At 40.7% G+C, this 24,975-nt stretch overlaps 2 protein-coding genes across 3 annotated transcripts in view; one reads left to right on the top strand and one right to left on the bottom strand.

The window, feature by feature from the left end:
* rmdn2 (regulator of microtubule dynamics 2) overlaps positions 1-14,298 on the top strand; it is a 32,304-nt gene extending 18,006 nt beyond the window's left edge. The window contains exons 6-11 of one of the 2 annotated variants that reach the window (XM_023822592.2): positions 5,833-5,908; positions 8,088-8,165; positions 10,241-10,339; positions 11,685-11,738; positions 11,998-12,078; positions 12,701-14,298. In XM_023822592.2, the coding sequence (XP_023678360.2) occupies positions 5,833-5,908; positions 8,088-8,165; positions 10,241-10,339; positions 11,685-11,738; positions 11,998-12,078; positions 12,701-12,754 (442 nt within the window). In that variant the 3' untranslated portion in view covers positions 12,755-14,298. The remainder of the gene's footprint in view (positions 1-5,832; positions 5,909-8,087; positions 8,166-10,240; positions 10,340-11,684; positions 11,739-11,997; positions 12,079-12,700) is intronic. The other variant, XM_023822593.2, reaches the window with a different exon arrangement.
* Positions 14,299-17,804: 3,506 nt separating this feature from the next.
* cyp1b1 (cytochrome P450, family 1, subfamily B, polypeptide 1) lies at positions 17,805-22,786 on the bottom strand. Its single transcript, XM_023822463.2, has 3 exons — positions 22,395-22,786; positions 20,739-21,750; positions 17,805-19,900 (listed from the first exon to the last, which is right to left on the bottom strand). The coding sequence occupies exons 2-3, from the start codon at positions 21,740-21,742 to the stop codon at positions 19,300-19,302; spliced, it is 1,605 nt and encodes a 534-aa protein (XP_023678231.1). The 5' UTR covers positions 21,743-21,750; positions 22,395-22,786; the 3' UTR covers positions 17,805-19,299.
* Between the last annotated feature and the right edge of the window lie 2,189 nt (positions 22,787-24,975).

The raw sequence follows: 24,975 nt of genomic DNA, 5'->3' as shown, positions 1-24,975 counted from the left end.
GGCCATGTGGTGCGTTTCCCTGATGGTGATCCGGCTCTCAGGATCCTCATTGCTGTGGACCCGAGGGGCTGGACCAGGCCAAGGGGACTCCCACGTAATGCCTGGCTGTTGGCAGAGAGATGGCTGTTTCCGAAGGGTGGGATTAGATTGTGTGTCTGCCTGGGGGGGGGGGGTCATCGACCGGGATCGCAAAGCGTTTCGTTGCGTGATGGGCTTGGAAGCACACTGCACCAGTGCATGCTCCCCAACCTGACCTGCCATGTAATGGGAGAGTACCTCTGCTGGGTACACCATAACAACTGCCCTCTCAATTCCACCTGCAGTCCTGAGCAGAGGGGTGTACACATCCCCAGTCATTGTTTAACAGGACATGAGTACAGTAAAGGCGTGCCGAGCACATGCATCCTTCATTTGAAGTGCTTTTTCAAGTTTCAACGTGTCTGCTTGTCATGCAAAAACTACTTGAAGAAACATGTGGTCATTTGGGCTGATTAAGCCCAGTAATTATCCCGTAGCATTATTATAGGGCATCGTAGCTCTTTTGGAAGAGTTGGCGTTTTGAGATCAGCAATTCCCACAATACATTTGTGCAAGTCCTGTACTGTAGCTTGATCTCTATTAGATCAACAGAAGGGCCATGCTGCAAGTCTGATGATGCATTTATCCTGTTCTTTGGCTTTGTTGTCTTGAAACTGCAGGCACTGTTTATTAAAACCATTCAAATCGATTAATTATGGACAAAATAAATGAGCAAAGCTATATTTTGAGGTTACTGAATGTTTCTCGCAGAGGTATCGCCTTTATTATTATTATTACTACTCCCCTTGCAAATTCAAGACGCAAAGAATGTTGCAGCTTTACTAAGTCATACAAGGACGACGTTTCATTGGTCTCCAGTTCTTCATCATTGGTCTCCAGTTACGTCAATGGACAGCATTTTGCAGTTGGAGAAATGAGAAATTGTCCTGGGTTCTGCTGTTTTCTGTGTTTCTGTCTGACATTCATCTTCTAACCAGTAAAAATGATGATCTTTTATAAGAAACTGTTTCAAATTCCTACTTTGCAAAGGTGGATGATATGTATAGTGTTTTGAAAGGTTATGTTACAAGTAGGAGGTCTGTATGGACTGAGATCAAGCGTGTGTGTGTGTGTGTATTAGCTGATGTAAAAATAGTGTATTATGTGATTATTACCTGAGGTGACAAAGCATTTCAGGTGGATTGTAAAGGTAAAATGTGTTGTTAGAGGAAGTCATTTTTCCTTATCTGAAAAGTGGAAATAGATAAAGTGGAATACACAGTAACCATTTTGGTGCCCTGAAATGAAGGGGAACTGTGAGTAAAAAGTGTTGTAATTTCTACATGGTAACCATAATGTACACAAATAGCTTTAAAGTCTGGAATGTGCATTTTAATCACATCTGCATTGTTTGCTTTGAAATTTTAAACTGGAGCAGAGGGGTAAATCAAGGAAAAATGTGTCTTTGTCCCAAATGTCATGGAAGGCACTGTACCTTCCCCTCTTAGCGTTTATTTTATAACTATTATGTTCAATTTGAGATTAAATTGAATTCTGCCTTGGAAGCATAGAGCTTTTTCAGTCCATCTGAGCATTGATACTTGGATTGATACTTGGATTAGATTGCAATGTACTACCAGAGAAAAGAGCAATTTCAACATTTTTGAAAGTGAACTATTAATTTATCCACTGGGGAAACTGGTAAGAGTGGAGTGATAGTCTGTATGCTCACGGTGGGCTGGTCGTCAGTTCAGGTCGGGCCTCCCGGCTACTGGGAGATTGGTGCATGATGACAGTAATAAAATGGTTGTAGATGAGGGGTCTGTATGTCCTGCAGCAGCAGCTGATATCACAGCGGAGGCCTGTGACCTCAGCCTAGTCTGATCAGGGGCTCAGTAGTGATGGCAGTGATGCTGCATTGAAATTGCAGGGTGCTGATGCAATATGTGGACCTACAGTGTAACCATTTCCATAAATGTCTGCAGTGCTTATTATGTCATTCTGCTTGGACATTTACACCTGCATGATAATGCTTCCATGCTTTTATTCGTAAGTTCTGCTGCTGAATTATATGAGGCTTTAATGGTGCGTTTTTACGGCGGTCTTTTGTGCCGCATGGCCAGGGTCATGTGACATTTGACACAGTCGGACAACCTGCACTTTGGGAATTATCCCCCTCTGACGTGTTACAGTTGGCATACTGTGCGTTTACATGGCTAAAAACGCTTTACTACAGTGAAACTTCTAGTTAATCATTGCTGCATTCATGATAATGAATATGGAAAAGTTTGTTCTCCAGTGATGATGGTGATTGTGGATCCATATAAGAACATAAGAACATAAGAAATTTACAAACGAGAGGAGGCCATTCGGCCCATCAAGCTCGTTTGGGGAGAACTTAGCTAATAGCTCAGAGTTGTTAAAATCTTATCTAGCTCTGATTTAAAGGAACCCATGGTTTTAGCTTCCACTACAATAGCAGGAAGACTATTCCATACTCTGACTACACGCTGTGTAAAGAAGTGCTTCCTCAAATTTGTTTTAAAATGTTCTCCCGCTAATTTCCACTTATGGCCACGAGTTCTAGTATTTAGACTAATATTGAAATAGTCATTTGGCTGAACGGCATCCAGACCCGTTAGAATCTTATAGACCTGAATCATATCCCCCCTTAGCCTCCTTTGCTCAAGGCTGAACAGATTCAGTTCCGCTAACCTCTCCTCGTAAGACATTCCTCTAAGACCAGGAATCATTCTCGTAGCTCTTCGTTGCACCTTTTCTAAGGCAGCAATGTCCTTCTTGAGGTATGGTGACCAAACCTGCACACAGTATTCTAGGTGGGGTCTTACCAAGGAATTATATAAGTGTAACATCACCTCCCTTGACTTAAACTCCACACATCTAGAGATATAACCCAACATTCTGTTCGCCTTTTTTATTGCTTCCCCACATTGGCGAGAGTGGGACATGGAAGCATCAACATACATACCGAGATCTTTCTCGTAATCAGCTACCTTTATTTCAGTGGAACCCATAAAATATCTGTACTGGATAAAGTGTCCTCCTCCTCTTCCCTTTTAAAGCTTGACCTTGAGCACCTGTTCTCCCTTTATCTGGTGACTCCTTGCTTTTACCTAAGAATGATGACTTAGGTCTTGTTCAGTCACCAAATATATGGAAGTGGATTCATGCTTGACTAATTAGGTGGGGATTTTAGAGCAGCAGAAGGACGCTGGGCACTGTGAAGATGATGGGTTGCAACATAGTGCAGCACACAGCTGTTCCTCTTATAGTGGAGCCAAAGAACTCAAAGTGTTTGCAGGTTACCCCCAGAGGGTCTCACCTCCTTACCCCCCCCTCACGGGAACAGAGACTTGGTAGACTTTACAGACCAACCAGTAGCTCTTGAGAAGATGTCAGCGGTTCTCCCTGAATCCAGGCTTAATTTTTTTCTATAAACGCTCATGAAGCTTGAATACTGATTTATTTATTAATTACGGTTTCTCTCACCATCTTAAGCATTTCTTGAATCTACCGACACTCCTGCCGGCTATGACCTCCTTGCCCCCTGCCCCCTTAATAACTGCCTTATTGCTCGTGATTCTCTTGGATGTTACTTTGGCCTAAACAATGAATGGACTGAGACAACAGACAGCATAGGCAGCCAGCAGGGTGAAGCTGGAGACGATTAACCCACTGTGGCTGGACCAGAAACCCTGCTCCGTAACAGGAGATGCCGGTACTGTTGAAGCAACAAAAGGCTTCTCAACCAAAGGTGGAAAGCAGCCACATCTTTGTATCCATGCATCCTTTCTCTCTGCTGATATCTCGACATCGACCCCAGCAGAAATGCTGGCAAATGGCTGGCAAGTGTCTGTACACTCCTGTTTTGTTCCCAGAGTGCACTGTTCAGTAAATCTACACGTGTATCTGGACTGAAAAGATGCCTTGTTACCAAGCACACGTCTGTATATTTTTTGGTGGAATTCCCTTCTCAATTCTCAGTGTATTTTTTTGGGGGGAGAGGCATTATTTAATGACATTATCTCATACCTTATTTGATTAATTACTTGTTCAAAGTGAACATAAGTTTTTATAGTTTAATTATGGTAGCAGTTTTGGTATTCAGTGGTATAATTTTCTTCCTCTGGATCAGGACTTTTGCATCCTAAACTAATCCTAGTAGTTGAGGTTAGGTTAAGTTAGGTTAGGTTAGTTGAGCTAAATCTGTTCAGCCTCAAGCAAAGGAGACTGAGGGGGAACATGATCCAGGTCTATAAGATTCTAACAGGTTTGGATGCTGTTCAACCGAATAGTTACTTCAGCATTAGTTCAAATACAAGAACTTGTGGCAATAGGTGGAAATTAGCGGGAGAACATTTCAAACTGGATTTAAGGAAGCACTTCTTTACACAGCGTGTAGTCAGAGTATGGAATAGTCTTCCTGATAACATAGTGCAAGCTGAATCCTTGGGTTCCTTTAAATCAGAGCTAGATAAGATTTTAGCAACTCTGAGCTATTAGTTAAGTTCTCCCCAAGCGAGCTCGATGGGCCGAATGGCCGCCTCTCGTTTGTATAGTTCTTATGTTCTTATGTTCTAATCTTCAGCATGAATTTGTGTGAAAGTGTTATTTTTGTGCCAAGGAGGAAGAACCTTACCAGATAAGGTTGCTTCACTGTTTTTCTTTCACGCCCCGTTTTAGGTTTTTAATCTGACAGCCACGTACTGGAAGGAAAAATGGCTCCAGCGAGTTTGGGAACACATTAAAACCCTCTTCCCCCCCTCCTCCAGCCCTGCAGTGACCTTTTCACCTTGCTCTCCCATTCATTAGAGGTGTTTGTACCCTGTCAGTGTGTTTGACTCTGAGTACCAGCAGGATTAGTGGAGTTGGTGATGAAAGGCCTTTGATCAAGGTGATCCACTTGTCTCAAATGACTTGCTGCAGTGCACAGGGGGCCACTGTCTCTCCATTCATGCCGCTTATCTCGCTTAGCTTTTTGCTAAATCCCATCCTAACGCCAGGATACTCTTTCATAAGGAGGTCCTCTCTCCTCTGTGCTATATAGTTTAGTAACAGAAGATCTCGGCTCGTATCACCAGGCTGTCGGTTTGGTGAGAGACAGTCGGCGATACGAAACTCCGGGCAGCTATCTGAGTTATGTATCGTATACGTGTCGTGTTGCGGAAATGCTGGTCACATGCTTATTTGGCATGGGTGCTCTACGCGTTGGTCTGTGATTTCTGCTAATTGCTGCTGGGATGTTTGCGTCGGATGTCTTCATCTGCTCCGCTGACTGCCCACCCCTCAGTATGGCGTGTAAGTCGGTGTGTTTACTTTACACCATCATTAATCTTCTGTAGGTAAAAAAAAAAATAGAGAAATTTGCCACATTGATGCAGGCTGGAAGGGTATACAGGTGCACAAAAGACAAACACACTGGGAAGTATTCTGTATTCTGTGTGCGTCTGTGTTTATGTGTAACCCTAACCACACACACACACACACACACACACACACACAGGAGGTACAGCCTGCATGTATGGTCTGTGTCTTTGTGCATATGAGGTAGGATATTAAATACATTTGACACTCTTAACGATCATTTTATAGCCTCCTGTTTGGGTGGCTAATATACCTGAGAGGAACAATGTACTGTTATGCAATCTCTGCACACAGGCTCTCATTCATGCTGTACCAGAGAATAATACACATGAATGAACGTGGATACAGCACTCAGTGTTTTGGTCTAACCCCTTCAATTCCCCCTCTCCCTCCCTCTGTCCCTCCCCCCCCCCTTCTTTTCTTCCCCAGGTACGCCATAATGTGCGGACTCATGTCGGAGTACGAATCCGTGCAGAACAGAATCAAGAACGGCTACCTCTTCAAGGTGTGTGTTTGCCAGTGTGCAGCCCAGACGGCTGCGGCGGCCCCACTGATGTTTAGTCTGACGGTGCCTGGGGTGGGGGGCGTAGGGGCCAGGGGGAGGCACGCACGCCGGAGGGGGCCCCACGGTGCTGCGGCGTGCCCGGGCGGCTTGCCCGCATGGCGTGCCCGGGCGGCCTCCAGGCGCGCTGCTCCGGCATTCGGGGCTGCGGGGCGATGCACTTTACGCACGTTGGGTTTCTCACGCTGCAAACGTGCAAACCATCTGCATCCAGCAGACTGGAGGGGAAATCAGAGCAGAGCCCATTTTTAATCCTTGCAGGAAAATACTGTAACACTTTACTGAAGGCCATGTTTTTAGTGATTTATACACACATTCGTAGCAAATAGTAATGCATTCATAAAGCATTATAAACATGCCTTTAAATATTTATCTAAAGACATAACACCTTATAGCCATGATTATTATGTATTATGAATGCTTTATGAAGCTGTCATCTATAATACACTATAGATACCTTTATAATGCATTATAATGGTCGGTATAAGCATTAAGGACACGTTGCACTGCATTATACCAATATCTATAATGCATTAATGAGAGCTTCATAAGGCATTCATAATACATAATAAACATGGCTATAATGTGTTATGCCTCTTTATAAATATTTATAGCCATATTCATAATGATACATGAATGCATTATAAATATGCCCATAAATTACTAAAACCACACAATAAATAATATGAAATATAAGATATAAAAGAGAATAGGGGACACAGGAGAAGTGCATTACCTACCCTGGAAGTTGTCTGCGATGGATCAGAACCTTCCGGGCCCGCTGATTATTACTGATTTGTTCATCTCCCCCAAACACTGAATATCATGTGTGACAATTTCCGGATGCCTGTTGACGGCTCAGCCTGTGATTTTTGAACAATATAAATGTGGATCCATCAAAAGCATCACCTCATATTAAACAATTTGAAAACTGGGCTGTGGATTCAGGGTTGAGATCAGTGTACGTGTCTCCAACTGTATCAGCTGTTGAACATTATGAAAGGTTGCGAGAAGAAAAAGCAATAATAGATAAATATGCTTCAGATGTCAGCCCTTTAATATTGTAGTGCTTGTAGATTAGATTAGATTAGACTTTATTAATCCCACAATGGGGAAATTCTTTGAGAATGATACAGTGCTGACTTGTAGCAGGTTGTCACACAGCAGGGTAAGGCTGGGCCACCACTAAGTCAGAAAGTAAATCGAAAATGTTTTGTGCGACAATTTGGCCTGAGTGTGATCATGTCTCATAAAGTGGCTGAAATTAAAGTGATTAGTTCTCATTGTTGAGACACCACAGCACGCAACAACAAAATATGTTCTCTGCCCAGTGCTTGGGGGTAATACCTTGCTCAGGGTACCTTGGTGGTACGTTGCTGCTCGGGGATTCGAACCAGCAGTCTTTCGAATTTAAGGGCACTTTCCCATCCATTAGGCCACCACTGCCCAGAAGAGTCTGTTACGGAGCAGCGACTGCCGGGATCTGATCGAGTAATATGACAGTGGATATGTTCGATGGGAGCAGGTCAGGCGTGTGACTGGTTGCTAGCCATTATCTGTCAGATGACGATAATAATAATACCCCATTTTGGTCTCCATAGCTTGGGGGTCGCAGAACAAGTTCAGCCCATGTGCAGCATCCCTGGACCTGGGGGTTAAGGGTCTTGATCGGGCCCACAGATATGTGCCTATTCTGCCGAGGCCAGGGCGCGAACCAGAGATGCTCTGATCGTGGGTGCAGAGGCTTAGCCCGCCGAACCTCTCACCGCTGGCTTGGGCCGGCAGTAGTGCTGGCGGTTATAGTGTTGGTGGGTTGCATAACCGCGGCGGATGGAAGCTCCGCACGTACCGCTCGCATCACCTGTCAGGCTTTTCTAAAACAGAGCGATTGTGTGTGGAGCCCTGTGAGAACCAAGCTGTCAACAGGCGGAGGGGGGGGGGGGGAATTAAATCACAAAGAGAGAAGGCGTAGGGGAGAGCGGAGAAATGCACGACAGACAGGTAAGGGAGACAGGCGCGCGTGATGTGAGAAACTGAGGGTACAGTCAAGCAGGACGGGACAGGCAGCGCGGAGGAACATGCTCCGTGTGGGACAGTGACACTGTTACCTTCTGCTTTGTAGGATCACCTTGACAGAGCCATAGAGCTGAATCCTGAAGATCCCCTGTCCTACTATCTCCTGGGCCGCTGGTGCTACGCTGTAAGTGACTAAAACTGTGAAAAGCATACAGAAAATCGCCACATTGCTAATGCTAGGGCTGGGCGGTAGCTTGTATTGAATTTATACAGTATATAGATGGTTTTTCAAAATGAGATATTCAATAACACAGCGCCATTCATATTGATATGCTTAACCTGTGCATTAAAATTAGGGCTTCATTAAAATGTTTTAATACAAATCAGCAATAGTGTTTCTTCCTGGTTTCAGACAGCACAAGACCTTTGGCTTTAATGTTACACAGAGTCTCAGCATTCACAGCTAAAATCAAACCATTCGGTTAACGTCTCATGGGGAGGTTGATGGAGGGAAAAGGCAAACTATATATGCTATTTTGTTCATTTAATTTTAAAACATTGTTAAAAATATTATAATTTACAATATTTGTTTTATTTTGTTGAGGGTTAATATGTTAAAATGAGTCTTTCCAATTAACCACATGGTTGTCAGGTCTGATTTTAGAGCCATTTGCAACATAGTTATATTTAAACCTAGATTGTTTATAAACAAAAATCACCTTCTGCTTTGAAAGCAATATGAACTGAGAACAAATGTGCTGGAGGACATACAGTAGTGAAGTGAAACTTTGTATAAGTCAATGCTATTCTAGGTGGTTGCTAAGGTGTTGCTAGGTGGCATCTTCAAAGGAATTATTTTCATTTGGTTACACTGCCAAACGATGTAACATTTTTTTTTTACCATCATTGCAGAACACTTTCAAGAGACACAATATAATGAGTGTAGCGGGGGCCAAACATGTTTTCAATCTGCTTTTAAAGAGTCTCCAGGCTACACAGGAAAGGGTCGTTTCCATCTTCTTCCCTATGATGTCACTTGCTTTCTCACGCACTGACTTCTGTGGCAAAGGTCAAACGGAACGGCCTTGTCACTCAGGATGATGGAATGAACAAACCATAAACACATACTACTAATCATGTTTTGAAGAGCTCTATCTGTGTAATTGCTTCAAGAGGCTTCTCTGTAAGCACCGGGTAGGTTTGTGCAGTCACACACTGGAATTCCGGGAAAAGCCATGCAGTGACATCATGTTGAGGACACCTGTATTTACTCCATGGAATGACCACGGAACGTCAGACCTGGAACCCTCACTTCTGCTCATCATCTTGGAACATTTAGTTATGGGTTGGGGGATGGGGGGGGGGGGGTTGTCATGGCACAGGTCACCAGTTCACCTTTGCAAACACTGTTCGCTCCTTCAAGAAGATGAATCTGCATGTGGGGTCCCGGTTTGATGTGCTAAGCGATTCATGTGATTATGTAATTACAGGTGTCCTCGTCTCCCTTAGTGGCATAGTTTGTTTGCTTGGGCCCCATTTCCTGACCGGAATATCATTCCCACATCATTTGATAGTGACTTCAGTGGAGCATGTCCTCCTTGGGGGGCCTCCCATGCCATTACTGTATTGTCTAAGACGTTCTCTCCTACTACTTGTTATCTAAAGCAGTGTTTCTCAATCCAGTCCTCAGACAGTCCGTGCTTTTGCTCCCTCCCAGCTCCCTACCAAGAACAAAAACGTGAATTTGGGAGCCCCTGAGGAGCAGGTTGTGTAGTACTGGTCTAAATGGTTGGGATTTTGTTTATTTTTGGGCACAGTTCCAGTCCCTATGCAGGTATTTTGCTGCAGTGCTTCAGGGGTACAGCAGGGTAGGGTGGTGCTTAAGGAGATGTGGCCGCTCCAGGAGACACCAACCATCGTAAACCTCCGTCAACAATTCAGCTCTATAAGTAGACAAAAATAGTTGCTCTTTAAAGAATTACCAGCTGAGTAAATATATAACAATACTCCTCCAGTAAAATCTTTTGGTTATGTGTTCACATCATAACCCTTTATTTTATCAACATCAAAATATCATTCAAGCCAATTCGCAGATGACCGGTTGATTTCACAATGTCCTTTTAGTTCTGTAGGTATTTGGTTTAATGCTATTTATTTTAAAATTTTATTCATTTTGTTTATATACCAACAGAGTCACTCATTGATGGTTTGTTGTGTGGAATGCAGAATGACTCACCTCAGATACTTGGTTGCATGCAGGTGGCCCAGCTGTCTTGGATAGAGAGGAAAATAGCAGCTACATTGTTTGGAGAGCCTCCCAGTGCCACTGTCCATGACGCATTAAGGAATTTCCTCAAGGTATCATGCTTGCACACTGGTCATGCTGGGTGTTTTTTATGTAATAGGACATGCCTGATAGCCCCAGAAAACTGGTGGCATTGGTGCCTTGTGAAGTCCTATTTGGTTGGGTGCTGAATCCTCGCAAAATATAAACCTTACAACGGAAGAAAACGCAGCTGTTCCGTGGTACTTAATACCACTTAAACTCATGCTCTTCTAGTGATGAGCACTCATCTAAACGATGATGAACGCATGTTGGTCTGTTTACATGTTTATAGCGTGCATCCCTGTGTGGTTTTTTTTTTTGTCCTATCTGTTTGTGTACGTGCGTCTGCTTGTAAATTTAGATGTTTGTGTGACTTGCTTTAGTGCATGTGTTTGCATGTTCTCACATACCTAATCCAGTGTCCCAAAAGCTGTGGTATCTTCCACAAATGGCAGCGCATAGCGGGACCCAGTCTGTGCATTACTGTGTCGAGGTAAATACCCTTTTGCACTGCATTTTTAAGCCCGGACTGTTTACATTTCAAAAAGACTTTGGGCTTTGTTCAAATGTTATGTTTGTTTATATAAAGAAATGAAATTGCTTCTAGCCCACAATCATATGAGTTATGCTTCCTCACATCATGTGCATTTCTGCCATGGGATTTATGTAAGTGGTTTGTGTTGTGACTTGTTATGCTTTGCCTAAGGAGCTTGACAAAGCCGCCTGACTTCAATGAACACATCCTTGCATCTTATACACCATCTGGGTCTCCCAAGTCGTTCTCATTTCTCTCTAATCCTTGTGAACAAGTTAATCACATATATCATTTTTGCTCGGAGCAAACAAAAAAAAAAAAAGTCTGTGATTCTCGTATATTTTTGCAATCGATATAAATTGTTGAGCAATGGCTTGGTGTTTGAGAGAAGCCAGAACCAACAAGTGCAGTGAAAAGAACCTCATCACCTTTTCCGTTCTATCACTTCGTGGTTGGGAAACATGTTTTTCTGAAACGGGCAAGTGAAACGTACCTGCCAGACTGGTGTTCTGTTTTCCTATGAAGAATATAAATGTTTCACTACTGAAATAGAAGGCATCACTGATGCATCAAGAAATTATGTGGTCCATTGACTTTTTAGAGAAGGAAATGAATGTGATTGGGGCTTCTCCAATGTAATCTCCCCTAAATATCTTGCCTGTATTCATTGCTTTGTGCACGTCCGACCACTGAATATAAAATTTGATGAAGAAACACATCCAAGCAGATTCCAGTTTATTTTCTTTCCAGAATGAATCATTAAACTGTCCTTCAAAGTTCTGCAACCATAAATACCCACGAGTCATTGCTGCTTTGTCATGAATGTTTACTTTGGCCGACAGGTAGAGGAAATTCAACCTAAATATTCGAAGTTCAACTATGTATTTATAGCTAAGGTAAGCGAAGCCTTTAGTTGAGTGTTTTTTGAGACCTGGTCAATTTTTTTCTCTTTTTATTCCACAAATTAATATTCTTTCATGCACTCCTACTCACTTCATGGTGTGTGCAGTTGAATTGCCTATTTGCATGTTTCTCCTGGAGGAGTTGAATGTATCCTTACTTTCTAGTGCGTTTTTGCCCTTTAAATGTAGTCTCAGTTTTTAAAGTATATTTGCATCCTTCTCTCATATTCATGCATAATTGTTCCTTCCTCAGTGTTACAAGGACCTTGGACAGATGCAGGAGGCGAGAAAAATGTGTGAGGCTGCTTCTGCCCTGCGCATATTTTCCAAAGAGGTTGGTATATATGAAATGTGGTGCTCGTCCCTCACCACACATCCACTACGTTTTCACCATGCATACCGACACCTCTGTTAAAAGTGACATTGTGTGCATCCAAAATTGCTTACTTGTTTACTATGTAGTAGGCGAAATATAGTATGCAATGTGTCATGTAGCAGTATGTATCAAGTTGACTCAAATATGTATTTTTCCATTGATAGTTTGTAACAGTTTTTAATTTTTTGGGTGGTCAAGCTACGTCATTGGTACCCATCCAGGTCAGGTAATGTGCAAGATGCCAACCACAGTGTGTCCAAGTGCATTAGTACTGTTCTCATGCATACATACAGTATGCATTAAATTAATGGTTGAGTAGTAGGCTTCTAACAAAACTCAGTATGTACTGTGTAAGCACATACTAACCTCTGCAGTCATTTGCTGCATAATGACGTTTTCTAATTCTGAACATTCCTTTGGCCCTATGGTATTTTGGCTTAAGCAGTTAAGGTCCTTATTACCAATTATTATGCATTTATTTCTAGCAGACAGCTGGTGATATCCATTCGTTCTTTGTTTAGCCTGCATAACACTGGGGGTTTGCTGTCTGACGGCGTGACTTGGTGCTGTTGTCTTATAGGATGAGGAAGCTCAGACGATGCTTGAGTCTCTCCTCTCTTCAATCAGTTTCTGATGGTGCTGGAGCTCTGGCTGAAGGAATCTGCAAAGCTTACATCCAAGTGACTACCATCCATGCCTACTGTAGCACCTCTGTGCTTCTCAGCACCATCTGAGTTTTCCTGCCCCCCCCCTCCCCCATAGCTGCATATTCCAAATAAGCAAGGACCAGGTCCAGTTGGAAAGTATGATGCCCGAACTGTTAAACTCTGATCAGATAATACCACAGTTGAGTCTTCTGTCCAGGAAATTGCACCAAGGCACTCATTAATTCTGGTTAAATGTGAGACAACCAAGATGATTCCAATCAGACAAATGCTTTCAAGGTTACTTGATGTTAATGGTGTGGCCTTGTCCCACACCCACTGGATTCTCAGCACTGGGACCTGAGCAGTCATGTCAGTGATATCAGGACCATAACAGAAGGTCAGGAGAGACTGTCTGGTTTTGCGTTTTGTCTGGGAACCTGACAAAAATCAGCTTCGAGGAAGCTGACTGACGCCGGGGGAAGTTAGAGATATGAAATGAGATGAAAGACAAAACCACTCATTCTGACTTAACTGTGCTAACCATCTCAGCTGATGCTAATGTTCACTTCTTGCCCCATCATTATAACGGTGCCTGATGTTTCTGCTCCTCTGTTATGCAATGACGTGCACATGGCCAGTGATCACCCAGTCACCATTTCTGTGTCATAGGTTAAAATGCCATCCCTGCAGTAATATACACACTATGAATCAGTACTGGATAAGCAGTTACATTCTTTTTTGCATTTGGCATGATTTATCTATGCACCAGATTTCTGCTCTAACTGAAGCAGGCTTGTACCACTTTGAACATTACCTGCCCTTCTCTGCCGCCACTCTGCCTAACCCAGCCCCGTCAGATCATACCACCGGGGTCACATTTGCTTATTCCTGACAGATTACTTGTGATTCCAAAGGCAGTCAGTCTGTTTTACCGCAGTGCAAAGAACCAGTAATAATTTTTAAGTGTGTCATATTTCCTGCACTGGGCAGCTAGAATTAATGGCTATGTTTTAACATGTTTTACAAGTATGATGGAACGAAAGGCAGGCATTTAAAAAATCAGAAGGGACCTGTGTTCGATTTGAATTTAACTTGTGGGTATTTCTGTATTTTTGGGTATTTGAATATTATAAGAAATTTTCATCTATTTAAGGTGCAGCTTGATTGAAGCAGAGATGTGGACAGTTTATTTTTCTTACTCTATCTTTGTTAACATTGATTTTTTTTTTTTGCATGGGATCATTTAAATGTTTTTCTGTTAAGGTACATCTCAGAATTTGGTGCTTTTGGAGCTATAAACGGTTCTGAAATATGTTTTAATTGATGGAATACTTTAAATGATAGAGATTATATTTTTTTATGTTCCTCATAAACGTATTTTAAATTTTAGCAATGTTCAGTTTCTCATACACTAATTATATTTGCAGTTTGTTAACTCTATATAAAAGCCATTGACTGTTGTTTTACAACTACAAAACATAATTTTAGAATGTTCTTTTTGTCATGATTAATAAAGACAATATTAAAATTATAGTGGCTTTTGGATGTTGTTGTATGACAGTTTTTAACTTTGTTTTTTTGGTAAAAGGGGAATTTCTGTATAACAAATCTTGACTTTTGGTCGTAATCCAATGTATGCATTTTTCTCACGGTTTTTGCTTAACTATTAACGGTAAAATGTAGTTTTGTTCGTCGAGTTCCCAGCACCAAAAGCTGTAAATATGTTTATGAGCCACTCTAGAGATTGTCAGGTTTTGTCCACGTCTCCCATCTCACTCTTGTAATGCAGCAGGTAATATGTTACAGTATTTAATCAGTTTTGTTTATTAATACTGGATTTATTAGGGACAGACATGTCTGTCCAAGGTTAGTCACCACTTTGTATGAAATGGGTGTCTGGGTATGAAAATTCTGTTGTGGAAATGGGAGTTGTCTGAAAAAGTGAATCATTTTTTCCACTATTTGTCAGTTTATTACAGCTGTTCCTGTTCCGTACAGTTATCTCAAACACCTGGCATAGATGGGGAATTTTACTCCTGCCGGGATGTGGGTGGGAACTAGCTCATCAGAGCACATTGATGAGGCCATCCTTGCACAACATCCAAGCTCACCTTCACGCAAAGCTCCCTGAACACCAAACGGGTACTTATGACCTATCCCACTTGCATCAGCTACTAATCTGGAGCATTTTCTGTTTTAAAAGTGACTAATTGTTTTGTACCTTTTCATTCCTTTGTGTTTTATATATCCTGTTTTATTTTTTCATTTGTTTAGCTTTTATTTAATCTCGCTTATTTCATTTAGATTTATTTGAGTTTTCTCCAGTTTCAATGACCTGTATGTTGGTTACTTTTCTGTCTTTGGTTTTATTTTAATCCCAAATGTGAAGCACATTGAGGTGCATTCCATGTACAAAAAAGTACTATATAGATAAAGATTATTAATTTAGCAATATCTAAGTAGCCATTTTGAAAAAATGGTTTAAAATTTGCACCATGGTTATGTATGTACAGGATATTAAAAGAAGAAATTTGTAAATTAATACAGTTCTCCACAGTCATAGTTTATATTAGAATTAGTTAACGTTACACCACCCCAGAGAAAATGGTTTACACCTGAAAAACCTAATATTTTGGCTGAGTTGTCTTTCTTCCATTCACTGACAAACTGTGTATTTGCACGAGTTTTGAGTTGAAGATGCTTTAGAGGCTAAGCTCTCTTTTGCTAATACAAAGTCGGCCAGAATTTTTTTTTCAGTGCAATGTCTCAACAAGCAGTAGTTTGTAATCTTTGTCATAATTTGACAGACTGAGGCCATTTGGCAACCATAGTGTAAGTACAGCTAGGTGAGTATGTTCATCTATTTGCCGTAGCTCATTAGTGCTTCTGAGCATGCTGATGGAGTTCTTACCATCCTGTAAGCCTGGGCTCTATAAGTTTTTGGTTTTATGCAGAGGAATCATTGTGTTTTGTCTCTGCCTGGATTATCCAGTGGATTTTAGTTTGATGATTGTGGCTCGAAGGAATTGAAAGGCTGGGGTTTGTGTTGGACAAGTATTTCTGTGTGTGGTTATTCATGTGGGTCCTAATGTCCCCACAATGTGGTAAAATCTGTTATTTTCACCTAGTTATTTTCGCTCCACAAGACGGGAATTTTTTTTTTTACGTTTTCTTTTTTTAATCTGTGAATGCAATTGAAGAATTAAATATGCCACAAGTCTTGTGTTTTGTTTCGTTACTTATGGTTAAGGTTAGGACAGGGATTAGGGCCATAAATATTAATGGAGATTCTGCATGAAGATATAAATACCTTAACAAGCCAGGGTGGCCTGTATCTTTATTGTTGAATTAAACAAGAATATAACAGGCAATACAGAATTTGCAAATGAGTCGAGTCCCCCTTTTGTCATTATTATGTGTCTTAGCTGGATCCCCCCCCCCCCCAAAATAAAAAAAAAAGCAACTTACTATTTAACTCTTTATACAACTGGATACGTGAACTAAATCAGGTCCCAGATTCCGAAATACCACTGCTTTCTGGGACATGAACTAGCAGTCTTGCTGTTACAAGCGCTTTGCTCTCTTGCTGCCTGCATCACTGCTGCGATGTTCTGCTGCTACTGATGGAGATGATGCTCAGACTCCTGGCCTTCATGTAACTTGACTAACAGTGACAGGCATATTGGAGGTAAAGTTTGTTCTGCTGTCTATAATAGGAAGACTCCACGGTCTATGGCTCACCCTGATGCATTTCAGCCAGTATGTGTTTATTCTCACTCTCGTCAGTGCTTACAATGCAGGAGTGTCTGTTAAGTTAAACTGGGACCAGCATTTCTGGTAAACGGGCTGCCACTTAGCAAAAATGGTAATTGTTATCAGTTTCACAGTACCAAAATGTATTCCCTAGGTTATGCTTTCAGTGCACCTTTTTCTTTCTGTTCAAAGTGTATTGCTTGTACAGACACTCCCCAGGTTATGATGGGGTTACGTTCAGATAAACCTATTGTAAGGTGCTAATATCGTAAGGCGAAAATGTGTTTTAATACAGTACACCTAACCTAACAAACATCATAGCCTAGACCAGGGGTCTCCAACTCTGGTCCTGGAGAGCTACTATCCAGTAGGTTTTCTGTCCCACTTGGCTTCTGATGAGTCACACCTATTCCTGGTATTTACCTGAGAACAGCTGTGGCTCATCAGAAGCTGGGTATGATAGAAAACCTACTGGACGGTAGCTCTCTAGGACCACAGTTGGAGACCCCTGGCCTAGACTAGCCTAGCCTACCCTAAAAACATGCTTAGAGCACTTACATTAGCCTACAATTAAAAATCATTGACACAATGCCTGTTTTATAATAAAGTGTTGAACATCTCATGTCATTTGTTGAATAAGGTACTGAAAGTGAAAAACATTTACCCGTCGTAAAGTCAAAATATCGTAATATGGACCATCATAACCCAGGGAGCGTCTGTATATTGCTGCAGGCCATTTTCTTATTAATACTGTACATACCTTAACATTTTACCTTCAGATGCTTCGTAATTCCCAAGAAATAATTTATTTAATGAAATTTCTGTGATTACCTAAGTCAGCTTTTAATAGACATTTAAAGAATTCTATTCAGGTGAAATGTAAGGAAAGTTCTTCCTTTTTATGATGGGTGCATAGTGGGGAGGGTATCAGCCATCTGCTTACCTTATCTAAACTTGTCACGCACTCAGAGCTCACTGGCTTGCTATAGGCCTCTGATAAAGTACAGGATGTTCTGGAAGGCCCAGCTAAAGAATTGTGCAGGGAATGGTTTATCGCAAACCCTTTTGGTGTCTGGTTATATGAAAAAATACCCATAATGCAACACACCGCTGTCAGAAGTTGCAGTGTTTCTTTGCATTAAACTGACTCAGCTCATCACTGAATTTCTCTAAAGGTCTTTAAAGGTTACAGCTTTCGTTTCAGTTTCAAATCTGCTGAAAAGATTAAAGAAATGACATGACTTGTCTTGTAGATGGATGATAGTAATGACAACATCAAAAGGCTTTGTAAAAATCTACTTACATTTTATTTTAAAAAGTCATAAAATGATATATGATTATCTTAACTATAAATATAATGCTTTTACAGTGATAGCACACCCCTAGTAAATATATTACAAATTTCTTAAAATGTATAAAACTGGCAAACTCCTACTATGAAGCTTGTTAAATTAAGGGTTAATTAGCAGGGTTTAAACTTTACAGAGATATTTAACCACTGTGTATATTTGAGCTTCTACATGAAATAAAGCAGTTAACAAGACTAGACAATCCCTGAATCATATACATCAAAACACATAAAAATTGATAGTGCTTTGATCAACACTGCAGAAATATAGGTACGAAAATATCCTGGTCTAATACACGTCAGGTGAGTGAAGCATTTTTAATAAATGCATGAATACAGTAGTTCATACACACAGGCTACCCTGTATCTTAAATCCTGAAAATCTGAAGCGTGTACAAAACAAACATTACATTATATATTCCTGTATATATTCAAGTCTTCTACAAATGCCAGCACTTTGGGCATGTACCTGTTAATCATATTCTCCATTTACACCCTAACTCTTCAAATTTTGCTAGGACAATTTAATCAGGCCTGTTTGTTTTTATACATCCTACCATACTGTTACATAATTTTTTTAAATACTTTTTGATATTGTGATAAACCCAGAGATTATTTCATACTGTGCTATGATACACACCCAAGAACAGTTATAAGACTTTTCAGTAAGATATTTTCTATGTAAGTAAACATGCAGAAATGGTGATCCAGTGTGCAGTTTGTCCAAAACTATTCTGAACATTTGGAAAATCTGTGCTTGAAATTCAGCACCATGATAATCTTTATTGTTTTTTTTTTGCAGTGAAACTATGCGAGTCAAGCTACCATATTGTACTGCTAAAAGTGAAGCATACAAGTTTGAACATTAAATGTAAAGTAAAACCCTTGACAAATATTAATCGTGTTTTATGAGATCCATAGATCCAAAAAAGACCTAAAATGTGTCAATTTGTTTCTTAGTACCATGAAACAGACAAAATCTGAGCACTTGTGGGCCTATTTTTATGATCAGACACATGTCTTTGGACAGCCTAACTACTTATGAAGCTTAGCTTATGAGAAATGCTGACTAAAAGTCTCTCTCATACTGTGTTGGCGAGCACACTCTCAAGCCTGCCTGTGATCAGCATTACGGACTGGCATGTAGAGACTCAAGCTTTAAAACTGTGTTTCCATGCTCTCATGCATGGCAGCTTTATGTTATATGTGTGTAAATTTATATTCTGAATTCCTATTGCACTTTTATTTGTCTATCAAGCAGATTAAAAGTCCTTCAGATGATTATGCCCTGTTTAGAAATTATATAAAAATATACTATGTTTTGTTTGAGTCTCTATAAATATATATTTCTATGTTAGGAAATCATAGCCATTCTACTTCACTTGCACTTCCTTATGCCTTCATTCATAGTCTTCTTTGTTTCGTTTTTGCTTAACCCGCTCTATCTTCTGTTTTCACACCATCCAACAGCTTCTCCACAGAGGAGTCCAACAGGTCCATGGTGTCACGGTGTGTGACTGTTATTTTGAAGTTTTTGGGCTTCAGGGACAGGCCGTACTCGAAATCCATTTTGGGGGGGCTTTCTGGGTCGGCTGAGAAGAGGCACTGATGAGCCAGCAGGGATGTGTAAAGGAAGAGCTTTATCTTGGACAGTTCCTCCCCTATGCAGCGGCGCTTTCCCATTGAGAATATCAGAACATTGCTGCTCAGATCTTTATCCAGAGCCCCACTGGCATCCAGGAATCTCAGGGGGTTAAAAACTTCTGGATTCATCCACCTGCCAGGGTCATGATTGACAGACCACTGGTTAATGAAGACCACGGTGCCCTTAGGGATGTGGTAGCCTTCAATGGTAGTGTTGTTGGTTGTTGCATGTGGGATGGTGACAGGGATGAAGCTGGTGTATCGCATGACCTCGTGGAGAAAGGCCATGACGTACGGCAATTGACTCTGGTCCTCGATGGTCGGGAGTCTGCTCCGGTCCACCACTTTGTCGACCTCTTCCCGAAGTCGTGCTTGGACATCAGGAAATCTGTGACGTCGAAAAGGAAAAGGACGGCAGTTATAAGCTAGACACTACTTTCAATGGCAAATGTACCCACACAAATACATATGGGTGAATAATATACTATTTTATGGCATCTAAGACCTTCCTTCAAATACAGAATACCTTTTCTCATTTTTAAAAATGAACTTGCACTCCTTTCAAACTGATAATTAAAAGATGATTTCTTATTCCTATTTCATAAGCATCAGAATAAAATCAGGCTTCTCTTCTCTCCAGGTTCTCCATATGCATCTTTTGACGCAATTTTTGGGATAGAAGACACCTTGCAGTACTGAAATGACAGTAGCGACTGAGATGAAATCTAAAGGAAAGGAACAAGTTAATGGTTCCCTGTGAAGACCCTAATTTCAGAGATCACCAGGCAATTGATTTCAAGGAGGAAGATGAGGGTCAGTCGGGAAAAGGGGGGGGGGGGGGGGTGCTGGCTAAGTTTGGGCGGTAAATAACTCATTAATAACCGTGGTCAACAGATATTCCTGCAACATTCTTCTCTGAAACATAGGCCTATTAGACGGTTTGTGGTGCATAATCTATGTGCTCCTAGATACAGTGGAAATGCATGCCAAACGCGGAAGCACTTTTACACATTATACTGTACAACAGAACACCACTGCTTCAAAACGCGCCAAGCAATTAAAATGTCAAAATATTTTAAAAGAATTCAGTAACCCAGAAATAGCAATCCACACTTCCATACTAATGAAACTTGGGAACATTAGGCTACCTATTGGTTCCGTCGTCCCATTGGGGTAGCTAAATTAGTTATGATATTGCTCAGAAAATCATTCGGTTGAATCGTTACCTTACAAGTATCAGTATGATCCATTGCAAAGCGGTTGATAGTGTATCTTGACTTGCTCCAAAAATGTCGGTTATCATGGGGCAGATGCGTTCTTTGTCCAGGAAAACACCGAGCGGGCCAGTTAGTTTCCGATTCATGGCAAAAATAAAAGCATCAGTCATGTCTCGAATGATGCTAGACTTAATCGTTTTCCGGTGCTCGGAAACTTTGTTTTGGATGAAATCGTAGAACTCCGCGTTGAGTTTTTTAAAATTAATAAATATAGATTTAATCGGGTTTGGAAAATACTGAAGCCAAGGCATGACGTCCACGATACTCCCAGCACCCACCGTTTTGGTGAATTGATCGTTTCTCCCCACAATCGTTCGAAACTCCGAATCGGTGTAAGAGTACCTCTTCCCAAAACAAACGGCACTCATTACGTTTGCGATGGATATAATGAGGTATGACCGCGGTTCAAAGTACTTCTTTTCTGCTGATTTTTCCAAGAAGAGGTAGAGCAGTTCCCTGACCTCGCTCACAACGTGACTCTCAAGCGTCTTTTTGGTTTTCATGTTGATGGTGGTGAACGCCCGGACCGTGGACTGTGCGACCTTCCGATGCGCTTTCCACTGCTCGCTGTAGTTACCGAAAGCCATGCTCTTGCCATTTGAAACGACCCGAAAAGAAGTAAAATCTGGCCGACCGGCAAAATCAGCTCCTTTTTTGATGAGCGCCGTCCTGATAACATCACCGTTAAGGACCACGACGGTCCGGCTACCGAGCTTGATCTGGAAAACATTACCGTATTTCTTTGCCATACGAGTGAAGTACAGGTGAGGCGCGCATCCAAGCTGAGCGGCATTTCCGACAATGGGCCAAGGAAACGGTCCCGGGGGGCTGTGAAGGCGCAGGTACCGCTGGATCCACAAACACAGGCGTACAGTCACAAGCAAAGAGAGCGACGTCAATAGTAAAGAACGTGGCGATGCTCGAATGACCTCAGATATCTCCTCGCTAGTCATCCTGGTATCTACGACGGAAGGGATTAAAAAAATAAAATGTCATTCGAATAGGTAAATCAGATTTTCTTAAGTGTTTCTTAATATGAAACTAAAGAACAATGTCATTTTCCAAATATTATGTTCATACAAAATAAACTATATTTTAATCAACAACTTAGGCTATTAATGATTAGGTGTTAACATACATCAGTAAAAAGGAGCTAGACATTAAAAAGTCTTCCGAAGTAGGCATATACCTTTTATAAATCCACACATTTCGAAATTTATTTTGAATATCAAATTACGCCGCAACCACAGCAGTTGCCGAACCGATTGTTTAACGAGGTCTGCGAAACGGTCCTGTCAGCTACAGAAGATATGTTACATCTAAGTGAGTTACCCCATTTGCACATCGTCTCCAAATTTAAGAACGTAAATTTGTAGTATTCTGGTTGTACTATTATAACATGCAAACTATAGCCTAATAAAAATCGACTTTTTGCACATTGCACAATTTGCCTCTGCTTTTCTTCTGCAGTTAATTTTATACTGCAATGCGCAGTCCGTTTCTTTGACACTTCTTAAACGTGACAAGTTAAAAATTATTTATCGGAAACTGTACCCTGGTATGCATATCATACTTTACCCGAGTTATGTCCGAGTTCTCACTTACTTTACATGAATGTATAGACTTCAGTGCTTCAGTCCGGTGCTTTGGCTCTCAAACGACCCAACACGTATATAGTTTTCATAAGTTCCTAATGAAATCATTTATCCCAAACGCTGCACTAACACATCGCATTTTAGTTCGCTAGCGACGAGTGGTTTATATATATTTTTCTTTTCCTTCGAAGTGATCTCCGTCCCCCCTCCTCCTTCTCTCCCTCCCTCTTTCTCTCTCTCTATTTCTGTGTGTCTCTCTCTCTCTAACTGTAGCTCCCCTGGATTGTCATAACCCCACACACTGGGAACAGTTTGATTAGACCCTCGCCTTCTAACAGGATAAGTGACTGCTTCTCTCGAGTCGTGACCCGCGTGGCGGCCACTACATTGTCAGAATTGCGGGTTCGATACGCGGTATTCGTTTTAATCGCTCGTTGGCAACATAGCCTATATATATATATAGAGAGAGAGAGTATGGTTGTATAGTACGTTTAACCAAACGTACAGACATGACTGACGTAAATTCTTTTCAAATTATATATTACATATTATAACCAAAGTTGTGCATCTCATTGTTATCTGTAAATAATTATTAATTTAGATATTTTTATTTAAGGAGTTCAGGTGTGATCAGGTGTGATTTGCGTTTACGATGTGCTTAGAAATTTCTTCGTCAGTTTTAGGCAATCAGTCTCATTATGAAGGTTAGGAAAAATCACACAAAGTCGTCTACGAAAGAAATTAAATTTATTAGGCCTATTGACCACAATTGATAACCCACGGTTTGGCTTTTATTATAATATATTACAAGTGTTCAGATATATAGGCCTACGTTTACTAATTGCGTTTAATAGCCAACAATATGGGCACGAATTTTAAAATCATAATTATACGCAGAGCCTTTCCTGTGTTTGGCCAATCTTCTGCCGTCTTGGATTTACATTGTAAAATTGTGTCTTACAGTAATATAGGGATATTAGCATTGATAAGAATTAATGAATCCCGAATTAGGGGGGAGCTAAGGGGAGCTTGGCTTATCCAAAAAACCCTCCCGTGAGATGTTTAGGGGGAGCTCTAAAAATATCCACTTTTGTATTACATCTTATATTTTATTTTACGTAGATTAAGGTTCCTGGAATAAAAACAGTAGTATAAATATATCAGTGTTGTGTGTTTATTCTATTAAACGTTTTGTAATGTGCCTGTATGAAGTGTTACTAATGGTATTAACTGTCTGCAGTATAGTAATAGTAGAATGTTTTTCACAGTATCCCTGTTATTGACCTCACTGCCGCAAACTAGCATGTATGCGCGTGCATGTTACTTTTGGAATGCGTATTCACACCGGAAAATAGAGTTCCCCCTTCAAAAGCCACTGTGTGATTCGAACCCTGGCTATTTTAATTAGTTCATAACTTGATATAATGACAATAAATATATATATTCATATAATTATGACAATAATAACCAAGATAATTCGTTATCCCTTTCAACTATTAACCTAGTTAGGCGATATGTCCTTTTAATTAGACGAGAGAATTGCAAATAAATGAAACAAGACCGGATATTCCTGTTGGCTATCTCGGTAGGCACCATTGAGTTGACTGTTAAGTTGCACTATAGCTTAAAGTTATGGTTCCATTGTCACGCGATGGCAGGCAAGACCCGCTGCAGGCAAATTTAAACAAATCCACGCCTGTGCACGATAAAGTAACACCCCGCATTTTCTGTCCCATTCATCCATATAATACGCATTTTACCTGACTAAACCCTCTACAGCATTAATTGTATAAACACGTGTAGATAAATGCTAATTAATCTGCTTACATTTGTGCAAATCTGAGACCTAAGGCAATTTGCATTTTTCATGCAAATCTCTTTGAGTTTTACGATCGGAAAGATACATATTTAACTATCATTTACCGTTAATAAAGTCAAAAATCAAAGACACGTGCAAAAAATCTCGTTTATTCTAACGAACAATGCTTGTAACTAATAAAAAATTACTTCAGAATAATAGTGTGATGACAGTCAGGGACGTAGGTTTCAAATTACATAGAGGGGTCAGGGGTGTGATGTCTCGTCGTATTATATATAACGCGATTCTGTAGTCGCGCTGTATACAATTTGTTTTTATTTTTATTCGTAAGTTATTGCTGTTAGAGTTATGATATATAAAGTGAAATTTTCTTTCTTTCCATTTTTACTGTAATATGGTATAGCTTAAGCGCATTAATGTCCCGCATTAGGTGCGTTGAATTTTAGGTATTTAGGAATATTAGGTATTCAATTGTGTGTTCTGGCATATATCCGTTTAAATTTTGTTGCAATTGTTTTGTTGCCTAGGTATTTAGAAATGACATTTCTTTTTACAATTAAGGGGATGTGAGATTGCTTTTTCTGCTATTACTGCTTGTAGGAGACGATATCTATGGGATTTTACGTGGACCACTATAAATATGGAATACTATTACAATGTTATAGTTGTCAAAGACGTTTCTTCGAGCTTGACTCAGGGCTCAGTCATGGCGTTTCCTATCATCTATGCTCCCGGTAATTGCTTTGTTTTCAAAATCCCATATTTACGCATT

The sequence above is a fragment of the Paramormyrops kingsleyae genome, chromosome 3, assembly GCF_048594095.1.
Source record: "Paramormyrops kingsleyae isolate MSU_618 chromosome 3, PKINGS_0.4, whole genome shotgun sequence".
Classification (NCBI taxonomy): Eukaryota; Metazoa; Chordata; class Actinopteri; order Osteoglossiformes; family Mormyridae; genus Paramormyrops; species Paramormyrops kingsleyae.
Note: the sequence above shows the minus strand (reverse complement) of the source record. Positions and strands in the feature narration are given on the sequence as shown.

Bases quoted from the DNA above. Each gene is read 5' to 3' on its own strand.
- cyp1b1 (XM_023822463.2), bottom strand. From the start codon at position 21,742: ATGACTAGCGAGGAGATATCTGAGGTCATTCGAGCATCGCCACGTTCT. The intron at 19,901-20,738 runs GTAACGATTCAA...TCGACGTCACAG, and splicing joins ATCATACTGATACTTGTAAG to ATTTCCTGATGTCCAAGCAC.